Source organism: Procambarus clarkii, chromosome 72 (assembly GCF_040958095.1).
Source record: "Procambarus clarkii isolate CNS0578487 chromosome 72, FALCON_Pclarkii_2.0, whole genome shotgun sequence".
NCBI classification, from domain to species: domain Eukaryota; kingdom Metazoa; phylum Arthropoda; class Malacostraca; order Decapoda; family Cambaridae; genus Procambarus; species Procambarus clarkii.
The window spans coordinates 12,109,943-12,132,180 of record NC_091221.1 but is presented as its reverse complement, the minus strand read 5'-3'; the positions used below and the strand labels follow the sequence as shown (position 1 = coordinate 12,132,180).

Here is a 22,238-nt window from a genome sequence, read left to right as displayed (position 1 = left end):
AGAGAGAGAGAGAGAGAGAGAGAGAGAGAGAGAGGGTGGAAGGGAACTATCAGGGGAAAGGAACTATCAATGCGACTATGTAACACTGGGAAGGGGTCAGGATAAGGATTTGGGATGAGACGGGAGGAAAGGAATGGTGCCCAACCATTTGGACGGTCGGGGATTGAACGCCGATCAGCATCAAGCGAGACCGTCGCTCTACAGTCCAACCCAAGAGAGCGAGTTTGTGGAGAGATACCTCGTGTTGGCACTGGAGCCTGGCGAGGGGATACGAACCAGGTGTGTGACCAGGAACCAGGTATGTGGATAACTAATATCATTGAGACAAGGAACACCTGAGGCGTCGTGCCATCAGCCCCCAAAGGTAAACAGCACCAAGGAGACTTGCTATAAAAATTTTAATGAGAATATGTTAAGAAGGTTTCCAGAATCCCTTAACCCGATTAACACCCCCCCTCCACCTCCCGGGCCTTCGCAAACAACCGCAGAAGGCAAACAGCAAACACTGCCCAAATGATCTATGTCCTTGTAAGTGTCCAGAGACTGATAACACGCAGAGCCATGCACTGCAAACATTTAATACAAAATGGTTTGTTCGCAAGTGTAAACAGATAATACAAGGGACGAAGGGACGAAACGTCGTCGTCCCTTCACCTTCTAGTGTGTGGTCTGGTCAACAGATAATACAATTTAATAATAAATGAGTTCGCAAGTATGACCAAAGATGAAAGCTTAGTTCCAAGCATTCTATGTCACTATACATTTTCTTATACGTATTTTGTTTTATCAAAATACTCTTTGCTATGGATTAATTATATGATATGTGCTGAAGGTGGTCGACTTTACGTAAGACAAATGGTTGTGGAGATAAACAAAGCAGGTTAAATTTACTTATTTAATTCACATCGATCTGCTGTGGTTTTACATAATTATAATCTTGAAGTGCTTGTCTTTGTAAGCTAACAAATCCTGGAAGACGTACGTGTGTGTGTACTCACCTAGTTGTGCTTGCGGGGGTTGAGCTCTGGCTCTTTGGTCCCGCCAAAGAGCCAGAGCTTTGTGTGTGTGTGAGTGGGAGGGGGGAGGCGCGTGCGTGCATACAAGCGTGCACACAGCACTAACACACCAGGAACACTTGGCGTATCTTAGTACTCCCAATACAAGCCTCCATATCCAGCAATAAACTGTAACTTTAATAACAATAAACGATGTTGGAGTGCAGGGGGATAATGGAGAATGTCGTCTAAGTCAAAATATGAGCTCATTTTATTAGAATTAGTCAAAATAAATCTAAAGTCAATCTGTGGGTAATATTGGTTTCCCATTTGATTTCATCGCCCCTCCCTCCTCCCTAGCCAGAGACGAGGCTGTGTTCAGGCGGTCACCCAACCAGTTACTAGTCAAACCCAGCGCTGTTTATCCGACTGATTGAGTCACACGAAAGCATGGGTAAGATAAAATAGCATACTTATTGTCTTTTTCTAACAGGGTGAATGTGAGGAAATGGATAAAAGTCATCTTAGAAAAGTTAAGACTCTTTTTTGCGAGGCTTCGCCTTGTGAATTATTAATATTAACATCTTTATTGACAGAATTAATTACAATTTTGCTTAATCTGAGGTTTTCAATTAAGCCTTATTAATTATTGTTCTACTGGAGACTTGTGGAGACTTAGTTTTCTTGTTATAAAAATGTTTATATTTACATTTAAAACGGTCAAATGTAAGCCTGGAGGTGACACACGTTTCAAATTCGAACGTAAATTATTACTTAATGTCTTTGAAAACTTTTCGTGTACATATTTCAAAATACAAGTCTATTTTATATTTTGAAAATATATATAAAAAACTTGTTTAGAAGCTTTAGTTCTACATTTTAATTCGTGATAACAATCAGGACAAAGCTAAGCGAAACATGCTCTCACACAAGATCCTTGCTATACTTTATAAAAAGTTTGGAATGACGTCGTTTGGCCCAATACCCACTTCTACACAGGTGGGTATAGATCTAGACTACGTTTCATTCCAAACTTTTTATAAAGCGAAGGAGGGCCAGAGGACATTTGCCTTGTGGGACGCCTACCCCAAACAAAGTGCCAAGTACACTTTGCTCTGTGGAGATATCTTGTGAACGTGAAATCTGTTAATATCGGAACCATGCAGCCACCCGTGTAGTTTTCTTTCAGTGACTCGGCTCAAATTGATAATTTAGCAAAGTCCAATAGCGACCTATTCAAAATATTTATATCTTATGCAGAAATTCATGCACAATGTCAACTATTAACTCTGGTAAGATTGCCTTTAAATGCACGAATCCCACATCGTGAGTGAATGTTAAACTCCTGTGTGGTGGGAGCGAGAGTGCAGGGGGCGCCAGGTGAACAATACTCGCGTGTAGTTTGGCCTCCAGTACCTTGTTATCGTCACAAAGAGATAACAAGGTTGAAAAACAATTCCAGTCTTGTCTATAAACTTTAATGGATGGTGGCAGCTTCTTGCCCTTAAATTCTGGCTTCTTTTTCTTTACTTGAGGTCTCTTCCTCTTTACTTAAGGCTTCTTCCTCTTTACTTGTGGCTTCCTCTATGCTGTAGAGGTGTTTACTGCTCTAGCTCATCTCCTCACCTTCCCTGCCCGCCCATTGCCGGTGTGCTGTATAACTATACACTTATAATGACTCCTCCAGCTGGTATACAAACATTAACACATCACCACAAGCCAATACGCCTCATTCTCATACGGAATCTGCCACAACGTTTAAAATGCGACGTGTAAGTCAAAATTAAAGTTCCGTAACAGTGACGTTTTTCACAACATAAAAGATACCGGCAAAATAGGTGGACAAAGACAGCCTCTTTAATCTAAAAGCTGGACGAGAACAGTGAAAAACTGGAAACACAAATTTATGAAAGGAATGAAAGGAAATAATCGTACCTTGAACAGGTAGTCAACAAGTGAAACAAAATGAAACAAGAAGTTGTAGAAGACATTTCCATTCACAACTTTAAGGCCAAATTCGACAAAGACTTCGACACGTGAGAATAGTTCAATTATAGCACCACAGGTACAACCAGGCCAGGAGGCGGGGCGTAGAGCTAAACTTCACTTCCCCAAAGTCACTAATAGATATGCACACGCGCGCGCCCACGCACACAAGAGAGGTCACGACCTCTCCGTAGGGTGCAGTCGCACCTCCACAGATCAGATGGCTCCAAAGGGCCACCACTTACGGGCTATTCATGCCCGTGCCACCTTTTGGGTGGCTTAATCTTAATCAATCATCAATCACGCGCGCACACACAGTAAACTAAATGAGCAGGCTATAGAAGCAGCCTCCATTCATAATTTTAAAAGTAGATATGATAGAGGAATAAGACAGGAGTAATTGCAATAGACAACGTGTGACCTGAAAGGCGGGGGATATACACACACACATAGTTGAGAGGCGGGACCAAAGAGTCAGAGCTCCACCCCCGCAAGCACAACTGGGCGAACACACACACACACACACCAGTTTCATAAATCCAGATTAATTTCCAATGCCCGAGAGTTTAATATTGGCTACCAGCCTCTGCCTCTCATACTGAAGTTAACAAAATCATTCTGTCTAAAATAACTCTGACTCAGCGCCGTTATCCGTGTTTTTCCTCATCTGAGAAATAACGTGCACTAAAATGAACCTTTTAAATAGCCTCATCACTTAATTCTTGTTATCGCTATTTACATCGATATTATCAACATTGACTCGGTTAATATTCTTGTTTAACTGTTGTTATTTTAACTGTTTAACTGTTTAACTGTTCTTGTTCTAACTGTTTAACTGCTGCTGCTTAACAGATTGAACACTCATAAATCAACGAGGTGTAGCCTAGTCGTAATTACGTACGCACTCATGATATATAATAATTTGTATTGAAAAGCTAATTTTACGTTGTACTCCAAATATTAACGTATCCGTATGTCGCATTTTGTACTATTGAATGCTGAAGGATGCTCAGTTTTTTCCTGCAAGAATTACGCCGAAATGGAACACCTGAAATTCCTAGTTGACATGTCAGCAACAACCAACATATCTCTCTGAAATGTCGGGGAGAGAAAGTGAGGAAATAGTTATGGTCAATATTCCCAACCCACACGTCTGAAAATATACGGACCGACGTTTCGGTCTGCTCTAGACTTATTATCCGACTTGGTAATGGTCCATGAAGGAGCGAAACGTCGTCATTTCGAATGTGTAGGAGTTGGGTACCAGGGGCCAGATTCACGAAGCAGTTACGCAAGCACTTACGAACCTGTACATCTTTTCTCAATCTATGGCGGCTTTGTTTACAATTATTACACAATTAATGAGCTCCGAAGCACCAGGAGGCTGTTTATAACAATAACAACAGTTGACTGGCAAGTTTTCATGCTTGTAAACTGTTTAATAAATGTAAACAAAACCGTCAAAGATTGAGAAAAGATGTACACGTTCGTAAGTACTTGTGTAACTGCTTCGTGAATTTGGCCCCAGCTCTTCAGCCCCGTTATCATGACTCGTGAGTTCTATAGAGTGAGCACAAGACATAACGTAGACACAGTAGGGGGGTTATAATCACTCGTACTTACACGTTGAGAAGATAAGCGTTGTCAAGGGATCACGTAGCGATTGGGCACCTCCCTTCCCCTAACTGCGGTACACTAATTGGTGACCCCTATTGGTGGTCGTCTTGACCTCTCGTCACGCTGTTTCCGATAGTTACCTCTTGAAGCAATCAAACAATTCCCCGTCGGGGGACACCCGAGGGAGTCAAGCGGTTGCCTTGAGGCGATGTACCGGAGTGAAGGTCCACTGTAACGAGGCGAGGGAATGGCCCTTAACCGCGAGAATCGAGCCAAGGCAAAGCGGGTACCCGCGGCCGCACTAATGAAGATCTCTCTTTGGTCAAGCTAATGATCCTGGAAGCCATTGGGGACGAAATATAAAAAGTCCCGGGGAATGGCACGGCGACCCGCAAAGGCTAGTGGTGTGAGTGATAAAGAGGGCGAGGGAGAGGACTGTGCGAGGTGAGAGTGGGCGGCGTGTGGTGGCGAGGGAGAGGCGACGACGGCAAGACGGAGCTGCACCAGCGAGGTGGTCGAGAGGGCCCGGTGTACTGGTTAGTAAAGGGAGGCGCAGAGGGACCCCGACCTGTGCCACAGGTGTTGCCAGGCCTTCCCCCCGGGTGTTGCGGCACCCACAGCCCTCCCCCTTCTTCCCCAGGTCTTGCAGCACCCATGACCCTTACCCCCTAGGGCACACAGCACCCACAGACCTTGCCCTAAGGGGTTACAGCACCCACAGCCCTCCCCTTCTTCCCCAGCTCTTGCAGCACCCATGACCCTTCCCTTAAGGGACACAGCACACACAGACCTTCTTGCCCCAAGGGGTTACAGCACCCACAGACTTTGCTCCAAGAGTTACTGCACCCACAGACCTTGCTCCAAGAGCTACAGCACCCACAGACCTTGCTCCAAGAGCTACAGCACCCACAGACCTTGCTCCAAGAGCTACAGCACCCACAGACTTTGCTCCAAGAGCTACAGCACCCACAGACCTTACTCCAAGAGCTACAGCACCCACAGACCTTGCTCCAAGAGCTACAGCACCCACAGACCTTGCTCCAAGAGCTACAGCACCCACAGACTTTGCTCCAAGAGTTACAGCACCCACAGACCTTGCCCCAAGGGTTACAGCACCCACAGACCTTGCCCCAAGAGTTACAGCACCCACAGACCTTGCCCCAAGGGTTACAGCACCCACAGACCTTGCCCCAAGAGTTACAGCACCCACAGACCTTGCTCCAAGGGTTACAGCACCCATAGACCTTCCCCAAGAGTTACAGCACCCACAGGCCATTCTCATTCCCCTAGGTGCTATAGCATCGCATGTACCTTATATGTTCAAACACTGAGCAAAAGCGAACGTTCACTCACAAACGTTCATATATATATAAATAAAATACAAATATACGTAAAAGTGAACGCGCGCTCTTGGGTAAGACTTCCATTTTCTATGGTGGCCTCTTGCTGTGTGTCGTGTGCTTGGTGTATAGCAGAGGTGTATACTAGAGGAGCAGAGGTGTAATGTGATGTATGGAGCACCGGTGTCCCGTGTGTGTCTAAGACAATTAAGGGCGCTTAAAGGAGATGCCTTGAAATACTGTAATTGTTTTTTTTTCGTTCGGATTAAATAAACAATTAGAGTGCGCAGTGGAGTAGGCTAGTAGCTCACGTCATTTTGGTGCAACTTTCATTTTGTTAAATAAATGGTTCGAGATTTTATTAAATGATATCTTTATTACAAAGGTGAATTATATTCTTAGATCATTCAGTTAGTTGACATGAATAGATTTACCTTATCATCTTAGCTTTGTCAATTTGAAAATCTCATCTGATATTTTCCTTCTCACAATTATACGAGCGTTTAGTTTGTGTGTGTGTGTGTGTACTCACCTATTTGTACTCACCAATTCGTGCTTGCGGGGGTTGAGCTTTGGCTCTTTGGTCCCGCCTCTCAACTGTCAATCAACTGGTGTACAGATTCCTGAGCCTACTGGGCTCTTATCATATCTACGAAGTGTGTGTGTGTGTGTGTACTCACCTATTTGTACTCACCAATTCGTGCTTGCGGGGGTTGAGCTTTGGCTCTTTGGTCCCGCCTCTCAACTGTCAATCAACTGGTGTACAGATTCCTGAGTCTACTGGGCTCTTATCATATCTACGAAGTGTGTGTGTGTGTGTACTCACCTATTTGTACTCACCAATTCGTGCTTGCGGGGGTTGAGCTTTGGCTCTTTGGTCCCGCCTCTCAACTGTCAATCAACTGGTGTACAGATTCCTGAGTCCTACTGGGCTCTATCATATCTACGAAGTGTGTGTGTGTGTGTACGGAAGGAAGAGGGGGGTGGATTTTTTAAGTGTGTTCATACTCACTAATCAGTGTCAAATAGGACGTGAGGTCTAGTACTTTATGCCCCGCCTCCTGGCCTTATTGTACCTGTTGCGTTATAATTTAACTATGTACTTCTGATGTACAAATTCTTTGTCGAATCTGGACCTAAAGTTGTGGATGGAGGTGGCTTCCACAACTTCTTGCAGTGTATTCCTACTCGTTGACGACCCGTACAAGTATTTGGATGGCTCAAGTATTTGCTTACAGTCAGCCTCTCGAATTTCTTAATGTTTTGTTGTCGGAGACAAGACTTTTGTCTTAATTCTGTTGTTGGGGACAAGAAGCCTGTGCTTAAGGTTGTATAGAGGTCCCTTCCCCTTTGGTCAAACAACTGACCTTTTCCCCCTGTTACCTAGCAGTAAATAGGTACCTGGGAGTTTGTCAGCTGTCACGGGCTGCTTCCTGGGGGTGGAGGTCTGGTCGAGGACCGGGCCGCGGGGACACTAAAAGCCCCGAAATCATCTCAAGATAACGTCAAGAAGATTCCCTAGATGCATTCCACAACAGTTGCCTATTTACTAATAGGTGAACAGAGACATCAGGTGTCTCTGTTCACAAAGTGTCCAACGATATCTTTCGTGTCCGGGAACCTCAAATGAGAGTGAAGAACAAAGCCCTCAGCTCTATGGGCTGATCAATTTCCTATCATCTCCCCGTCAACAAATAAATCTTGCAACTAAATAATTCGTCACGATCCATTTAAATGATCAACGTGTATACTGTATATACAAGGTAAATGATAAATGAAGTATGATTCTTAGTTTCACCCTGGTGGTAGGGCCGAGGCAAATGGACAAGTTACCCCAGAATATATTTGCTGCATCGTTTTCTCTGATGCGGAACAGCCACAAAAAATGGTTTAAGATTTCTCTTGCATGAACTATTATTAGAATATTTTTGTTGTTTACATCATAAGCTATCATTTACAGGTTATCTTTATTAGAACAGTACGTAATTATTTCACTTAAAAGTAAAATGCAAATCTAAAACAGTCCTCTCTTGTTGTAGCAATAGTGCTTAGTTACTATGAGAAACCTATAATAAGCAGTTAGTTCCTTGAACAAATCCACAACGGCCGTAACGAGGGTTCAAACTTACGTCCGAGAGGATCCCAGACGCTGCCTTAATTGACTGAGCCACGGCATGGTAAAAAGAATATATGTTAGTTCCTTGTATACCTCAGCAGAGGGTTTTGGCTGTCACAGAGTCAGTACTGGAGGCGAGGGGAACAAACTCTATTAACGAGAACAGCCTTGTTTTATTTTTTTTTTTTGAGATGTGTTTAACGCAACAGTAAAATGTGTACTTGGATGAAAAAACGATTCTTCGCGGCAGGGGATCGTATTCCAGGGACCATAGGATTAAGGACTTGCCCGAAACGCTACGCGTACTAGTGGCTCTACAAGAATGTAACAACTCTTGTATATATCTCAAAAAAAAAAAAAAAAAAAAAAAAAAAAGGAATGGCGTCCAACCACTTGGAGGACCATAGGGGTGCTTTGTTACTGTCCATCTTCCACCCAACCTAATTACATTAATCTAACCTCACTCTGATGTCACGCGCTGGGCGTCAAAGAAACATGCGTTCGGATTATGTCTACGGCTTCAGATGTGAATAACCGGGTTGGGAGGGGAGGGATTACAGCGTTGACATAAGGACCAGGATACTATACCGAGTTCAGTAATTGTTATGATAAGACAATATTGTTATTCTCATTGCTTGGACCCCTATACAGTATATTATCCACAAATAACAGTGTAAACATTATCCGAACACAGCGTCATTTGGACCACCTACAGGTGGAAAGTACGTGCAGGGGACGTATAATTCACGTGTTCGGGGACAGGAAGCCTGAATTTAGGCTATTTGAGGTGCCCGTAGGTCAACGTCTGACTCGTATACTGACCTACATGATGATGATTAAGATTAAGCCAACCAGGAGGTGGCACGGGCATGAATAGCCCGTAACTACATGATGAAAGACAGGTGAGGGGTAGACCTTTTTTTTAGCCAACCAACTCTCATGACATTTTGCCATAAAGCCTTTTTTTCTTTTGGCAGTTGTTATTAAACGAATATTTTCTTCATTTACAAGACAATTTATGGAACATTTGCCAAACATTAAATATTATTAGAGCAATTATGTTTGATGTAAGATTTTAATGTTGCTTACAAGAAAGTTACAACAAAATGCACAATGAAAAAAATATCTGGCTAGTAAATTCATTATTTTAAAAAGTAAATGTCACCTTAAACTTGCTAACCATACATGTTTATACTAGTTAACCTGAACGTATTCACCTCAACACTACAAGACGTTACTGTTTCAAAGTAGATAAATTAAGAAACCTCTATAAGTCACTGGAGGCAAACATGTTTATATTTATCTATAAATTAGAATGTCTCCTCAAAGCCAACGGGAAACTATTTTATTCTTTCTATATTTCATTAATAATAAGACATACGTTCTTATAATGATGTAGGAGAGGAAACAGCGAACGAGAGAGGCTCACAGAAAGACACACAGGTTGCCCAACCACATATAATATATATATATATATATATATATATATATATATATATATATATATATATATATATATATATATATATATATATATATATATATTGACTGGACGGTAGAACAACCATCTCACTTCTTACAGGTCGATGGTCACTACCCGACCGTCCAAGTGGATAGGCACCATTCCTTCCCTCCGTTCCATCCCAACTCCATATCCTCATATTCCTTTCAAGTGCTATTTAGTTCTGGCTTAGTATTTTCTCCTGCACAGCCCCGCTCCTGTGCCAGGTAAATCCACTACGGGCTCACCATAGCCCGTGCTACTTGGAACTTTTACTCTGAGTAGCTGAATCTAAAACAACAACAACATAATCTCCTGATCATTACCTTAGACAGATCTCAGGTGCCCAGATTGACCCGAGCACTGCCGGGTAACGAGTGGGAAGGAGAGGGAAGGGGTACAAACAGCCCGGGATAATGACAAGCCGCTGAGCTCAGCTAACATAGAACACGGGTAAAATAAGGAACATGGGACCTAAGTGAGGAACAATTTCGCATAATATGCGAACATTATATACGCCTGCAATAATGGTGCAGGCTCATGCAATGTTGCACGTGAGAATACACACACACACACACACACACAGGGACGTTAAAAAGAACTTTTTCAGTGTCAGAGTAGTTAACATGTGGAATGCATTAGGCAGTGATGTGGTGGAGGCTGACTCCATACACAGTTTCAAATGTAGATATGATAGAGCCCAGTAGGCTCAGGAACCTGTACACCAGTTGATTGACGGTGGAGAGACGGGACCAAAGAGCCAGAGCTCAACCCCCCCCCCCCAGAAAGCACAAATAGGCGAGAACAAATAGGTGAGTACACATACTTAGGGTTTTATATGACAATGTGTTTTATTGTCTGCAGAAAATCATGTTTGATGAACCTTATTAGGATTTATGACATAGTAGCCAAGATAAGGCAAGAGAGAGGATGACAGGAGGACATGTTCCTAAAGCGTCAACAAAAACATTTGACACTACTGAACAAATGATTAAGTCACGAGTCCAAAAACTAGACCGGGGAACTGGGAAGATATTCCTTGGGTTTAGAAAGTATTTGATAAATAGAAAACAGAGGAAGGGCAAGAATGGAAGGAAGCGACAAGCGGGGTCCCGCAAGGTACTTGGTCCACCACATTGCTGATTTAAATAAATGACCTTCAGGAGGAGGAGGAGGTGGGGTCGTGCATGTCAACTGGTGAGAAGGATGAGGAACTATGAGATCTACATAATGTTACAGGACCTGGACAGGCTACACGATACTGTGGACAGACTACGGGACAACCTAGAAGCACTCCAGAACGTGGACAGCTGCAAGAGGACCGAGACAGGCTACAGGACCTAAACAGGCTGCAGGGACGAGCACACACATGGCGGTTGGAATTTCATATCTAAAAAAAAATTAAAGTAATGAGGATTCGAAAAGGACAGAGACCAGAAGGACAGTACACTTGACGAGACGGGCAGCTGGAGAAGACAGATGAACACAGACAACTGGAAGTGGAATGCAACACCAAGCTGACCAGAAGACACACAAAAACACATAACATCAACAGCTTAGGCACGATTGACGAACATAAGAATGACTTTGAAGCCGTAACCAATAATGCAAACTACGTTAGACCGGTTCTTGAGTATGCATCTCCAGCATGAAACTCACATCTTGTGTAAAAAAAAAAATCTATTTAAATGGACCAAAATTTTGACACGAGACAGGTACCACAGATAAGAAAAATGAGATACGAGGACAAGTTAAATAAACTACATCTAACGACACTGGAATAGAGATATGACATATTACAAAATGTGGAAAATAGACACAGTAGGAAGTGACAGTTTTTTCACGATAGTTAGTTTCATATTAAAGCTGTTTATTGAAAGAAAAGGCGTTGACAAGTATTTTTATACGGCTTGAGGGAATGAGAGAGCGAGAGATAGAGAGAGAGAGAGAGAGAGAGAGAGAGAGAGAGAGAGGAGAGGAGAGAGAGAGAGAGAGAGAGAGAGAGAGAGAGAGAGAGAGAGAGAGAGAGAGAGAGAGAGAGGAGAGAGAGAGAGAGAGAGGAGAGAATGAAGGAAAGGTAAGAGGCGGAGACAATGAGAGCAAAATTAAGCTTACCAGTCCAGAGAGGAACTCAAAACCATTGAATTACCGCTCATCCAAAATACACAAAGTCACGATAAAATAAATCGAACTGTTATCGGAACACGGGTGATGCGCCTGCTCCTGGAGCTTGCAAGGGGGAAAGAGGAAGACGAAGAAGAGGAGGAATAACAATAAGTGAAGGAAGAAGGGGAAAGGGGAGAGCCATCAGCACAGAGTACCTCCCATGTCACCCATGGAAACATTGATCTCCAGTGGTGGCTTCTCTTTCACCACTACGGCTGCAACTACAACAGGACATAAGAATTAAAGCAACCACTGAAGGCCTACTGGCCCCTAACGAGGCAGCTCCTAGTTACTCTCACCCTAAATCATTCCTCACTACGACTGCGCATGGTTCTTAAACAAAATAATATCTTATATCAGGGCGGGCGTCTCCATGAGGCGAAGCTACCGACATCATGCATTTTGACTTAATTCACCAAAACATTACAATAAAAACTGGAAGCCATTTCCAGAACTCGAAATTATCCGCTTAACAAGACCATTTCCATTATAGTGTGTGTTCAGAGCTGAATAATACACGTTTTGTATGATATCAACAGATGTTTTGTTATACTGAGAGAAAGAATGATACACAAAAATGGTAGCCCTGTATATTTATTATGTATTTGTATTTCGTACACATTCAAAAGTATGTTATCAATTTTGTCTTACAAGAACATTACCGCTGTATTCTGAAACCATACTATTAATATTAAGTCAAAAACCTTAAACCCCCCCCCCCCCCCCCTACACACACACACACACACATTTATACTAGTCTGACCTTGAATTATATGTATATTTTATTGAGTCAATATCATGTCTACAAACTTACGTTGCTTCCGACAATTTCATAGTTGTAGCATATTAATAATGGGGAAGTTATAGGCTTTAGAGGATAATATCTTCAAATAACTCTTTTCCGGCCTGTAATTGAAGGGAATAAATGGAAACGGGAATATTATTCTCAGAAGCCCGTTTTCTGTTACAGAGTTAAATTTCAGCAGAAGCTTATTTGGATTGTCAATAAAAACAAATTTGTTGGTTTATTAAATTACAACTCTTACCACGTTTCACGGAGATCTAAAGTTGTTGGTGGACAGTGTCTTTGTTGTTTAAAGAGAGTATTTGATTAGGAGAGAGAGAGAGAGAGAAAGAGAGAGAGAAAGAGAGAGAGAGAGAGAAAGAGAGAGAGAGAGAGAGAGAGAGAGAGAGAGAGAGAGAGAGAGAGAGAGAGAGAGAGAGAGAGAGAGAGAGAGAGAGAGAGAGTAGAGGAGATGAGAGATATGACAGAACAATGAGAACACACATCACATCAGTGAAAGTCTTCCTGTCAAGTAACCCACATCTCCACCTTAGAAGGGATGTGCTGGAGGCAGACGCCATGCACAGTTTGAAATGTAGATATGACAAAGCCCAGTAAGCTGAGGAATCTGTAAACCAGTTGGCTGACGGTTGAGGCGGGACCAAAGAGCCGAAGCTCATCCCCTCAAGCACAACTAGGTGAGCTCAACTAGGCAAGTATGTACCCCCCCCCCTGACAATACACATCCCCCATGATTAATACACATCTTAAATCAATACACATTCGCTTTGAACAATACACCCCCATCCCTCTCCGCCACTATTCTAGCTTCATTTGACAAGATCCAGAGGCCTATGGCTTGTGTGATTAACAAACTAGCGAATATTTTAACTCAAAAAGGCAGCCCGTCCTCATCAATAAAGTCTGGTGAGTATGCATGCACATGCACATGCACACACACACACACACACACACACACACACACACACCACAAAATATATATATATATATAATGTCAACAACACGATACGTTTTTACTGAGTGAATATGCTATGATTGTACACCAGCATGCGGCATACATAGCATACAGTATACAGCGTATTTATAGAAACTTTCATGCTGTGTATTCGACGTGTGAGCGTTTAACGATTGGATGAATGAACAGCCAATTCCACCGTCTCCCGTATCAGCCTAGAACCCTCCCGCCCCCCGGCTAACATATATAGAAAAACGCAGTACGTATGTAATGATTTGAGGACCGACCAGGTCACCACAGCCTTGTGCATTGATATGCACAGAATGACTCTGTATGTTGTATATTCGGGAAACATACTTAGACACGCATATCTTCCTTCCTCTTATCACCAGTGTAATTAATGTTATTTATCAAGAATACTCTGAATTTGTGAACGGGTTTGGTGTCCAGATTATGGCGAAATTGAAATTGAAATAAGTTTATTGAGGTAAAATACACACAAAGGGATGAGGTAGCTCAAGCTATTCTCACCCCGTTCAGTACATCGTGTTAATACATACATAGACACACATCACAAGCAATAAACATATTACCGAACATTCTGAGAGATAAACATATACATTTCCTAGATTATGGCGAAGTTTAACACAATAATTATATTGAAGAAAATCACCTGCATATATATCTGGTATATATAACTATATATAGACAATTATAACTAGTTGTACTTACCTGGTATGCTGTCTGCGGAGGCCCAGGTGTGGAGGGAGTGAGGGAGGGAACGGGTGACACACTCCATGGAGTCGCTGCCGGAGTCTGTCTCAGAGGAGGCGACGCTGACCCCTGACCTGCTGCGCGGCACACCGGTTGACCCCGCACGGCCGCCCCAGGCCCACCGTGACCTCCGCCCCGGTATGTGGAACTTGACCCGAGGGCACCGGCGGGGCGAACGGTTCTTGGCCGCCGGGGAGCCATCCGGAGTCGGGGAGTCGTTCATGTAGGGAGAGAGGAGCCCTCCGGGGCCTCCCTGAAGGCTCTGGGCGCGTTCCATAGCCGCCGCGCTGCGGCGTTTGAACGTCTCCAGGAAGGAGTCGATCTGACGCTCGATCTGTGTGTGGGGGTAGGAGAAGCTCATGGTCCTGTGGCGGCGACGACTCATCCTGCTTGCTACGTGTTAATGTTTTTAATTCCGTATTTATCAGGCCAGACGGCCGGCCGCGCCCGGGGACATCGGCCGCTGTGATACTGCTCTTGTAGTCACTATACCCGCGGTTATTTCCAGGCCATCGCCTTGCTGCCTAACTTCAGCGACCCAGCGCCATCTGTGGAAGAGGAACCGAACTGTTAGACGTAAACATTTATCCCAGTGTTTAGTATTATTTATTGTTTGTCTATCCCTCCCCCCACACACTATCCTCTCTCTCTCTCTCTCTCTCTCTCATCTATGCAACAACAACAATCACCTTCTGACCTTTGACCCTAGAATGTTCACGTGTTGCTCAACAATTTCCAGCAGCTCGGAAGCACTTAGTGTGTTATGATTCGAGCTCAGCCGCCCAGCCTCATCAACAAAGACCTAATGCTCTTAAATTTAACCGTCTTGTTTATGAATAAATCCCAACGATCTAAAGATGTATTTCCACTACACTCTATAAATTTTCGTAAAGCTCTTGAGAACAAATATACAGAATGTAAGAAGTATGCAAATTATGGAGAATTGTATATGAATAATTGCAATGAAATAACACAGTGTGTGAAGCTTCTTGGGTAAAAGAAAATAAATGGCGGTTCTGAAATTGGGTCTTTCCGATGAATATGCAAATTACCTGGAAATTGGGCCAGCTGCAACCCATCCGAGGCTGTGTGTCTGTGTATTTACAATTTGTATTTACTATTTGTATCAGCAGAATCGAGCTATTAGCGCTTGGACCCCGCCTTTCTTACCAACTGATTTTTCCCTCTATTATGTCTACTACATATGTTTACCTTACACACACACACAAAGAGGCGGGACCAAAGAGCCAAAGCTCAACCCCCGCAAGCACAACTAGGTAAGTAGGCAAGTACACACACACACACACACAAAGAGGCGGGACCAAAGAGCCAAAGCTCAACCCCCGCAAGCACAACTAGGTAACTAGGCAAGTACACACACACACACACACACACACACATATACACACAGGAAGCAGCCCGTAGCAGCTGTCTAACTCCTACGTTGTCTATTTACTGCTAAGTGAAGATAACTTCACCTACGTGAAAATCAGAAACTCTGCCTATTTTGTTTCTGCCTCTGCCGGGGATCGAACCCGGGCCTCCAACCCCACCCCGCCAAGCCACTATCAACTCCCATCATTCCTCAACCCTAATCAGCCCCTCCATCAATTCCCCCCCCCCCCTCATCTCCCCCAACATCTCATTAACACCCCTCCAGAATACCCCCCGCCCCCCTCCTTCTTCTTCATCAGGAGAAAATAATTAGGAACCCAAAATTGTGAATCCCAAATTAGAAAACGGTTAATTAGGTGCGAGTTTCAACGTTCATATGACCTCAGAAGGTCCCATGAACGTTTATGTGACCTCAGAAGGTCCCGTGATCGTTTATGTGACGTCAGAAGGTCCCGTGAACGTTTATGTGACCTCAGAAGGTCCCGTGAACGTTTATGTGACCTCAGAAGGTCCCGTGAACGTTTATATGACCTCAGAAGGCTCTAAGAAATAATAATATGTATACAAGTACAAAACTGCTCTCTCAGGTATAACCAATGAACTATTACGATCTCAGATAGGTGGAAACCTTGGGGCCAGATTCACGAAGCAATTACGCAAGCACTTACGAACCTGTACATCTTTTCGCAATCTTTGGCGGCTTTGTTTACAATTAAACAGTTAATGAGCGCCGAAGCACCGCGAGGCTGTTTGTAACAATAACAACAGTTGATTGGGAAGTTTTCTTGCTGGTAAAATGTTTAATAAATGTAACCAAAGTTGCAAAGGTTGAGGAGAGATGTACACGTTCGTAAGTGCTTGCGTAACTGCTTTGTGAATCTGGCCCCTAGGGTCGGACTGGCTCTTACAGGAGCTGTCAAGAAACATCTCTTAAAGTCAGAAGTCAGGCCAGAGCGAGAAGTCCCGTGTCTCTTTTTATTTAACTCGTAGGGAAAGTCAATGACTAACATGTGCTCTTACTCAACACAGACATGAGGAATTCACGTTTCACCTTGTATTGTGATGATGGTCAAATACAAGTCACCTGGTTACAAGTCAAATTCACCCTTACAGTCTACGTAACCCGCTTTTAAGTGGTTACAGTTACAGAAGCCGCCTATGACCGGAGAAATCCATCCTCCTTCGAGATCAAAGTAATCAATGTGAACAAAAGTTTAGATCGGTTTTTTTGGGTGCTTATAGAGTGAGAGGCATAGAGTGTCGCCCACACACAGGTTATGGTAGGCAGGGGTGTTGGTTAGGAAGCAACAGGTGAGGGTGAGAGGCATAGAGTCTCGCCCACACACAGGTTATGGTAGGCAGGGGTGTTGGTTAGGAAGCAACAGGTGAGGGTGTGAAGCAGGGAAGAAGCCAGGCGTCTCACGTGGAGTAGAACATGCAGCACGTGAGATAAGGAGGCTCCAGTTGCCCAACCAGTCCGTTCTCCTAAGGTTTCCCAATGTCAAGAAATCGGTCAATTTAAAGTGGTCAATTTAAAATCGGTCAATTTAAAGTGGTCAATTTAAAATCGGTCAATTTTTAAATCTTAACCTGCCAGAGGACCCAAAACAGAAAACGGGACAGTACGTCACTTTCACCACCCGCTTCCATTTTCTAGTACAACAATTTTTGGCCTTATGTAACGCATACGGGCGAAAAGCGACGCTCTTTGTAGGACAGTTTGGTCCAACTGTCTTGGTACGGGCGTTCTTGAGACGCAGCTGGCAGTCCAGATACAACGGAAAACACAAACACGGTTTCTACCTCTCCTGATAAGTGCGGAGGCTCATTCTTCATGCGCTTTGAGCAGGTGTTCACTTGAGAGAGTTAGACAAGCCCCAGCTGTGTCTGGGTACAAGTGACAGGATGAACAACCCAGCGGGTTTTCTTCCTATTTGGGAGTGTTGTACATGCTGCTATGACGGTGTGTCCACTCACAGGATGAGTGGCGCTGCCCAATACTGTCACTATGGCGGTGTGTCCACTCACAGGATGAGTGGTGCTGCCCAATACTGTCACTATGGCGGTGTGTCCACTCACAGGATGAGTGGCGCTGCCCAATACTGTCACTATGGCGGTGTGTCCGCTCACAGGATGAGTGGCGCTGCCCAATACTGTCACTATGGCGGTGTGTCCACTCACAGGATGAGTGGCGCTGCCCAATACTGTCACTATGACGGTGTGTCCACTCACAGGATGAGTGGCGCTGCCCAATAAACTCGCCCCTCGGGGCAAAATTAAAAAAAAAAGCAGGTGCATCTCACTTGTCCTTAATAACAGAGAGAGAGAGAGAGAGAGAGAGAGAGAGAGAGAGAGAGAGAGAGAGAGAGAGAGAGAGAGAGAGAGAGAGAGAGAGAAGAGAGAGAGAGAGAGAGAGAGAGAGAGAGAGAGTATCAGGAGAAAGCGCCAAGCCATTACGACTACACAGCCCTGGGAAGGGGTCAGGATAAGGATTTGGGATGGGACGGAGGGAAGGAATGGTAACAAGAAATGGGTAACATAATAGTGAGAGACCTTGGCCTCGACCAACACAAATCAACAGGTCGAAGTCGTGGTCAGAGGACGAGACCAAACCTGGTGCTGGCGGTCAATATCACCAGCCACGCACACGTGTAACGAAGAGTCAATACTCTTGCACGAATAGTGAAACTGCACGACACGTGCTGACTGTCGTGCACGAACGACACGACACACTCCAATACATTCCTTCCAGTCAGGCAATTATATCACGTTACCAACTGGACCTCGGTACACAGTCTTGACGGACTATGGTTACTTACTGTGAGGTGTCCCGCTAGTCTTCACTTACACCTCGTTCATCGCCCACCACAGTCACGTGCTCACACAGTTACGGTGTTGTATTCACCTAGGGTTATTCACCTAGTTGTGTTTGCGGGGGTTGAGCTTTGCTCTTTCGGTCCGCCTCTTGGGTGGGCCGAAAGTAAATAATATAAAACACACTAATATAATAAACACAGCTAAAGTAAATAATACACACACTCGCCCACCTGTTGTGGGTGTGTGTGTGTGTGTGTGTGCTCACCTAGTTGTGTTTACAGGGGCTGAGCTCTGGCTCTTTGGTCCCGCCTCTCAACTGTCAATTCACTTGGTGTACAGGTTCCCTACCCAAATGGCGTCTATCATATCTACATTTGAAACTGTGTATGGAGTCAGCTTCCACCACATCACTGCCTAATGCATTCCGTTTGTTAACTACTCTGACACTGAAAAAAAATTATTTCTAATGTCTTTGTGGCTCATTTTGGGTACTAAGTTTCCACCTGTGTCCTCTTGTTCGTGTTCCACCCGTGCTGAAGAGTTTGTCTTTGTCCACCCTGTCAATTCCCCTGAGAATATTGTAGGTGGTTATCATGTCTCCCCTTACTCTTCTGTCTTCCAGGGACGTGAGGCTTCAGCTCCTTTAGCCTTTCCTCGTAGCTCATACCTCTCAGTTCCGGAACCAGTCGGACGGCATACTTCTGAATCTTCTCTAACTTAGTCTTGTGTTTAACTAGGTATGGACTCCAGGCTGGAGCTGCATATTCCAGGATTGGTCTAACATAAGTGGCATACAAGATCCTGAACGATTCCTAACACAAGTTTCTAAAGGCAATTCCTATGTTGGCCAGCCTAGCATATACCGTCTCCCACACAAGGTGAGGCCAGCAGCTGTTCATTATAGAACAACGAGCATGGTAAATGTCATTGTAACCGGCTGACCCTCAACAAATGTCACGACTACGCTCTCTGTAACGCCCACACTGTGACACACGCCCAGAGGAATGGAGAGGTAGAGGGAGGGAAGGGAGAGGAGGCAGGTGTAGCAACAAGAAGGGAGGGAAGGAGGGAAGGGAGAGGAGGCAGGTGTAGCAACAAGAAGGGAGGGAAGGAGGGAAGGGAGAGGAGGCAGGTGTAGCAACAAGAAGGGAGGGAAGGAGGGAAGGGAGAGGAGGCAGGTGTAGCAACAAGGAGGGAGGGAAAGAGGGAAGGGAGAGGAGGCAGGTGTAGCAACAAGAAGGGAGGGAAAGAGGGAAGGGAGAGGAGGCAGGTGTAGCAACAAGAAGGGAGGGAAAGAGGGAAGGGAGAGGAGGCAGGTGTAGCAACAAGGAGGGAGGGAAGGAGGGAAGGGAGAGGAGGCAGGTGTAGCAACAAGGAGGGAGGGAAAGAGGGAAGGGAGAGGAGGCAGGTGTAGCAACAAGGAGGGAGGGAAGGAGGGAAGGGAGAGGAGGCAGGTGTAGCAACAAGGAGGGAGGGAAGGAGGGAAGGGAGAGGAGGCAGGTGTAGCAACAAGAAGGCAGATAGATAGTTAAGGAGGACCACTCGACCAGACGGTCCCAGGACAACACCAACTACCAATCACTGAACAACACAACCACTTTAAATACGCCGCCAGAGAACAATACCTCGTAGTGACGACCCCCTCACCCCTACCCCACCCCCACCCCCCTCACCCCACCCCCCAACCCCCCCTCACCCACCCCCACCCCCCCCCCCACTTACCCTCCCCAACCACCTACTGACAGGAAGCGACATAGCCTAACAAGACGGAATGTTTGAAACCTGTAATTCCACCTGTGTTAATTACCCTTAGGTCATTACGGCTCAGTACGGTTATTACTCCCCATTACCATGGAGTAATATTATGACTGAAAATGAGTGATATTATGACTGAAAATGAGTAATATTATGACTGAAAATGAGTAATATTATGGCTGAAAATTAGTACTATGACAAAATGAGTAATATGACTGAAAATGAGTAATATTATGACTGAAAATGAGTGATACTAAGGCTGGATAGCCCGAAAGGTTAGATAGCCGAGTCCAGGAGCTAAAGCCCGACCCTGCAGGCCCAAACAGTAAAAAGACAGACCGCGGTGAACCACCTCAACCACCTGAACGAGGCTGTTGCGTAACTAACGACCAGCTCTGAGCGTCAATGCCTGGCCATTAGCGCGTAATACGCCCGTTAAGAGACCCTTAATCGCCCCAGGTACTAAGCGCTGCGTAGATGACTGCCATCACTGTTTAGGGGGGAGGGGGCTGGGGCCTCTGGAAAATGGGGTGAAAAGAGTGGAAAAAAAGGCATGCAAAAGGTGCTAAGCTATAAAAGTAGTAGTCAAGATCAAGTCGAAATTTCTTGTCTGGCGGCAGGATGCTGGAAAGTTTTTCTTATTAAGGCCACTCAATAGCCCAGTCGATAGAGCTTTGGCGTCACCACACAGGACAAAGAGCTTGGTCAACAAATCCCCGGACTTGTCCATATGACTTTTGTACGGCTAAACTTGCTTTGAGGGAAGCATAATTCGCTGAAAAAGCCCTCCACTAGCAGCAGCAACAATAACAGATTCAATAGCAGCATCCATAATAGCATCAGCAAGAGGCAATAGCAGATATGGAAGCATCAGGGCCCAGATTCACGAAGCAGTTACGCAAGCACTTACGAACGAGAACATCTTTTCTCAGTCTTTGACGGCTTTGGTTACATTTATTAAACAGTTGACAAGCATGAAAACTTGCCAATCAACTGTTGTTATTGTTATAAAGAGCCTCATGGTGCTTCGGAGCTCATTAACTGTTTAATAATTGGAAACAAAGCCGCCGAAGATTGAGAAAAGATGTACATGTTCGTAAGTGCTTGCGTAACTGCTTCGTGAATCTGACTCCAGGTGTGGGCTTGAGGCATCAAGCACCGTTTTCTATACAGTGGCTGACGCTAGCACGGGAGAGGCTGGTGGGGGAGACATCAATATTCTGGGCCAGGTTTTATGAAAGCACTCCAGCATCTGTAAAATGTGCATTAGTGAGGAATTGACTTATAATGTGGTGATGGAGATAGATTGCAATATGAAGGCAAGGGGGGGGGGGGGGAAGAGAGGGGAATTTGCATTCCACGGTGATGGGTTATAGTGTTATTTGGGTACCTAGAACAGTTTGTTGTCGCTCTCGTGTGTTCTGTGTAAACAAGGACAAAGACCCACTTTCATAAACAAGTGACCAGAAAGTGGTCATTAACACGCAAACCTCACCACGGGTATTGGAGAAAAAAAATTCAACCAATTACTCTAGCAATGAGACTGATGCGAGGGAGAAAAATAAGAGATGGAGTGACCGATCCGGTCCTCCTTCGGTAGTAACTGGGGACCTGATGGGTTATGTGCACGGGGATAACTGGCGGGGTCACGCTCAACATGACCTGTAAAAATAAATCTGCGATTGTAGAGAGAGGTGAAACACTCCCACGTGTTCGAGCCCCTGCCACAGCCCCCGTCCCCCACTACAATAACAATTAACACAATGTGTCGGCCACTACCCCACCTTCCTCTCCATGAGCGCCGCCCTGTCTGACTACCGCACGTTAATAATAAACACCCTTATTATGCACTGCTATAAAATCCAATAGTAGCGCTCTCGGCTCCACAGCCCCGCTCCCGTGCCAAGTAAGTCCACTACGGGCTCACCATAGCCCGTGCTACTTGCAACTTTTATTCTGCGTAGCTGAATCTGAAACAAGAACAACTATCCTCTCCTTCACAGCCTTCCATGGTAG

At 44.8% G+C, this 22,238-nt stretch overlaps 1 protein-coding gene across 3 annotated transcripts in view; it reads right to left on the bottom strand.

The window, feature by feature from the left end:
* Positions 1–22,238, bottom strand: part of LOC123773626 (guanine nucleotide exchange factor DBS) — a 544,948-nt gene that overhangs the window by 508,181 nt on the left and 14,529 nt on the right. For 2 of the 3 annotated variants that reach the window (XM_069312525.1, XM_069312526.1), the window contains exon 1: positions 4,605–5,121. Coding sequence is in view for 1 of the 3 variants with exons in the window: in XM_069312524.1 (XP_069168625.1) it covers positions 14,214–14,640 (427 nt within the window). In the remaining 2 variants the exon portion in view is untranslated. Of the gene's footprint in view, positions 1–4,604; positions 5,122–14,213; positions 14,804–22,238 lie in introns of those variants that run through there. The other variant, XM_069312524.1, reaches the window with a different exon arrangement.